The following is a 4,329-nucleotide window of genomic DNA, read 5'->3' on the forward strand; positions in this document are numbered from 1 at the left end:
CAAGCTTGATTGTCGGAGGGAAGGTAGACTTTAATTAAAAAGTAGTTTGAACATGCAGATGTTGGTACAATGTAAAACATGATTATTAAACTGTTGCATAACTTTGCTTTTTCTTGTCCATTTCTATTCTATTTCATGGAAACCAACTGGAAGGTATTGATTTCTATTCAAAAGTGGAGCCTCATTTCGACAATAAATCTACTTCTTCATCCCATCTCCCCATTCTATTCTCATTACATCTCATTGAAATTCTATTCCCATATCCCAATGGCCGAACTCGGAATCGTCCTTGCTGAAAAGCTCATTAAAGTTACCGGGTCTGCAATCATCGAAGAGATTTGTGACATGTGGGGTTACAAATCTCAACTCCAAGACCTCACCAAAACCGTCTCTACCATCAAGAACGTCCTCCTTGATGCCGACTCCAAGCGGAAGCTCCCCTTCGAAACACGAGGCTATATCGAGGATCTCAAGGCTGCTATTTATGATGCTGATGATCTGTTCGATGAGTTTTTCATCCTTGCTGAGCTCAAGTTGCTTGATGGCAACAAGGATGATAAATTCCTTAAAAAGGTACGCCGCTTTTTTTCTGGTAAGGAGGTAAGTCAAGCTTATAGAATGTCTAGTCAGGTTAAGAAAATTAAATTGCAGTTGGATAGTATTGTTAGTAACCATCACAAATTTGGGCTTAGTGTTGACTATAAGCCTATTTGTAGAAGAAGGGAGGAAACTTGCTCCTATGTGGATGCAGGGGATATCATTGGGAGAGAGGATGATAAAAAGGCTGTCATTGATATGTTGTTAGGTCCCAATGATGTTCAGGAAAGTTTTCGCTTTGTGACTATTGTGGGAGTTGGAGGGTTGGGTAAAACTGCTCTTGCCCAACTTGTGTGTAACGATAATGAAGTTGAAGCAGAGTTTCCGGATCCCAAGTTAAGGTTGTGGGTTTGTGTCTCTGATCAAGATGGGGAGCAGTTTGATGTCAAAGTGATTCTTTGTAAAATTCTAGAATTACTTTCTGGTAAAAGGCCTGACGATACCTCCTCAATGGAGTTGGTGCAAAAGCAATTTCAAGAGCAATTAAGAGGAAAGAAGTACTTGCTTGTTCTTGATGATGTATGGAATGAAGATTGTGAGAAATGGCGTAATCTTTGCAGGTTCTTAACGCTAGGTCAAGAGGGTAGTCGGATTGTGGTGACTACACGTTCGGAGATGACTGCAAAGATTATTGGAGAAAAACATACGCACAAGCTACAAGGTTTATCTGAAGAGAATTCGTGGCTCTTGTTCGAGTCTATAGCATTTGATAAAGGGGAACACGAGCACGCAAGTCATCTTGAATTAGTTGAAATCGGGAAGAAGATTGTTAAAAAATGCTACAACATCCCACTTGCTATAAAGGCGGTAGGAAGCCTTCTATTTGGGCAGCCTGTAAATAAGTGGCAGACATTTTACCACAGCGGGTTTGTTGGAATTGGAAAAGGTGATAATGAAATTATGTCTATACTAAAGCTTAGCTACTACAACCTTAAACCCTCTTTGAAGAATTGTTTTAGCTATTGTGCACTATTTCCCAAAGATTTTAAACTCAAGAGGAAGAAGTTGATTAGCCTTTGGATGGCACAAGGATATATTGTGTCTCTAGACAGAGGTCAAAGCATAGAAGATGCGGCAGAGGAGCATTTTCTTATTTTGGTACGGAGATGTTTCTTTCAAGATGTAAAGAAGGATAGATATGGTGAAATTGAGACCGTGAAAATCCATGACTTGATGCATGATGTTGCTCTAGAAGTAGGGAGGGAGGAATTAGGTGTAGTAAGCTATAATACAGCCAAATTGGGAGATAAAATTCGTCATGTGTATTTTGGTCGTGGTACCTTTTCACAAAATTACTCATTGAAGACTAACATACGTTCGTTTATATCAAGGGGTAAATTAGGTTATCCGGTGAATGCACAGATTGACAGTTGGATGTGTGTAAGGGTGTTGGTTTTGCGGGGTGCAGGTATAGTACAGTTGCCTGATTCAATTGGTAAGCTACTGCATTTAAGGTATCTTGACCTTTCTTTTAATTATAATTTAGAGGGACTATCTGATTCTATTAGTAGACTACATAACTTGCATACATTAGATTTAAATCATTGCGGTGGAAAATTGAGGGAGTTGCCAAAAAAATTTAAGGAATTGATAAATCTTAGGCATTTGGATTTAAATACTTGTAAAAAGTTAACTGGTATGCCTTGCATGGATAAATTGACTAATCTTAGGTACTTGAATATAAGTTATTGTCATGAGTTGAGTTGTTTGCCTTCAGGCATGGATAAATTGACAAGTCTTAGGCACTTTGATTTAAGAGGTTGTTATAGCTTAAAAAGTATTCCTACAACCATGGGTCAGTTAGCAAGTCTTAGGCACTTTGATTTAAGTGACTGTCACAATTTAACTAGTATGCCTATAGGCATGGATATGTTGACAAGTCTTAGGCACTTTGATTTAAGTAGGTGTTATAAGTTAACTAGTATGCCATCAGGCATGGGTAAGTTGACCAACCTTCGGGTGCTGCCATTGTTTGTGGTGGGTATGGAAAGGAGAGTTGCTACAGAGGAGCGATTTGCGGGAGACCTGAAAGATCTAAAACCCCTAACCAACTTAATAGGTGGCTTTAAGATCAAAATCGGCAAAAACTACATGAATGATGATGGAGGAGGAGGAGGATATTTGAAGGGTATGAAACATCTCACTGAGGTTGAAATACAATTTTCTTATGATGATGATGGGTGTGTAGAATGGGAAAGGGTGATGGAAAAGCTGGAGCCACCTTCAAATCTCAAGAAATTTGACTTGAGGTATTACAAGGGTACTACAATTCCAAGGTGGGGTAGAGAACAAGATAATTGGGCTATTTTTTTCCAGCACCTTGTCAACATTCATTTCAAAATTTGTAGCAACTTGGTGCAAATTCCACTGTTGAGTAAATTGCATTTTCTGAAATCTCTATCTCTTGATAGATTGTGGAAGTTGGAGTACATAGAAAATAAAGGCAGCAACACCGGCAATGACCGTCAAGACTTGACTACTTTCTTCCCCTCCCTTGAAACTCTTGAAATTCGCAGACTCAAAAGTTTGAAAGGATGGTGGAGGGAGGAGGATTTGGTTGAGGGTGATGATGACCATATCTTGAGGAGTAGCTTCACATTTCCTCGTCTCTCCAAATTGGTTATCTTACATTGCCCCAAGTTAACATCATTTCCTTCATGTCCAAGCCTCGAAAAGTTGGACTTGAATGACATGGGTGTTCTCAAGTCAATGCACAGCTCCCAATTTCTTAATTACCTCCACATAATATCCAATGAGAAGGTGGAGAGTTTATCAGAATTGGAGGATGTATTTCGGAAGTACAGTTCTACCCTACAAAGCCTTCGAATTTCTTATTGCCCAAATTTGCTGAGACTCGGAAAAGGGGGTTTGGAGCATCTCACTGCCTTGGAGTCATTAGTGTTGGATCGCAATCATCAACTTAGCTTCTCTGAAGACCAGGTCGCTGATGATGGCATGCCTTGGAAATCGCTTCATCACTGTCTCCGTTCCCTGACCATCATTGATTGCACTGCCATAAAATCAATTCCTGAATCAATGCGGAACCTCACCTCCCTTCGGAAACTTGAGATCTTTAAGTGTCCAAATGAATTAAAAGAAAGTTGTAAACAACCCGACGGGAAGGACTGGCCCAACATTCAACACATCCCCAACATTACAATTAACTGAGTATGTGCACTCCAATCTATCAATTCATTCTATTTTTGATTATTTATTATAAGCTCTCTGCTCTAAAAATAGTTTGTCATATAATTTGCATCCTTTTCATTTATTTTAGAACTTAACATAATGCAAATTCTATCTAGTCTATCATATCCCTTCCTCGAATCAACCACATGTCATTATTTTTTTTAGCAGACTAGTGTATGAAGTTTCGTCTAATACAGTAATCTGTGATCCATTTTTAACTTCTAACAGGTCATAATTGCTCGATCTGCTAGTTGTGCTGGTCAATTGTTGTCTTGCTTATTATCAGCCGGCATAGACATTTTTTATGTCACCTAAGGCCTTCAGGTATATATCCAACTCGATCACTTTTCTGTTCAGTTTATGTACTAGTATTAGACATTGTTGTTTTTCATTGTTCCATACATCTACATCTATATGTGTGTCGCCTTTGTGCAACAACTTCTATCTTGTGTGATTGTGTGTATGTTTGCTCCCTAATAATAGAGTTATTGTTGCTGATTTAATTTAATTATAAAAATTCATTGTGAAAACTAGGTGAACTTT

General features: G+C 38.7%; 1 protein-coding gene across 1 annotated transcript; it reads left to right on the forward strand.

Annotated features, from left to right (window-relative positions):
- The first annotated feature begins 267 nt into the window (after positions 1-267).
- On the forward strand, positions 268-3,765 carry LOC145558072 (putative disease resistance protein RGA4). The gene is made up of 2 exons (XM_081619222.1): positions 268-2,225; positions 2,502-3,765. The coding sequence occupies exons 1-2, from the start codon at positions 268-270 to the stop codon at positions 3,763-3,765; spliced, it is 3,222 nt and encodes a 1,073-aa protein (XP_081475348.1).
- The last annotated feature ends 564 nt before the right edge of the window (positions 3,766-4,329 follow it).

Source organism: Chenopodium album, chromosome 9 (genome assembly GCF_948465745.1).
Source record: "Chenopodium album chromosome 9, dcCheAlbu1.1, whole genome shotgun sequence".
Lineage (NCBI taxonomy): Eukaryota > Viridiplantae > Streptophyta > Magnoliopsida > Caryophyllales > Amaranthaceae > Chenopodium > Chenopodium album.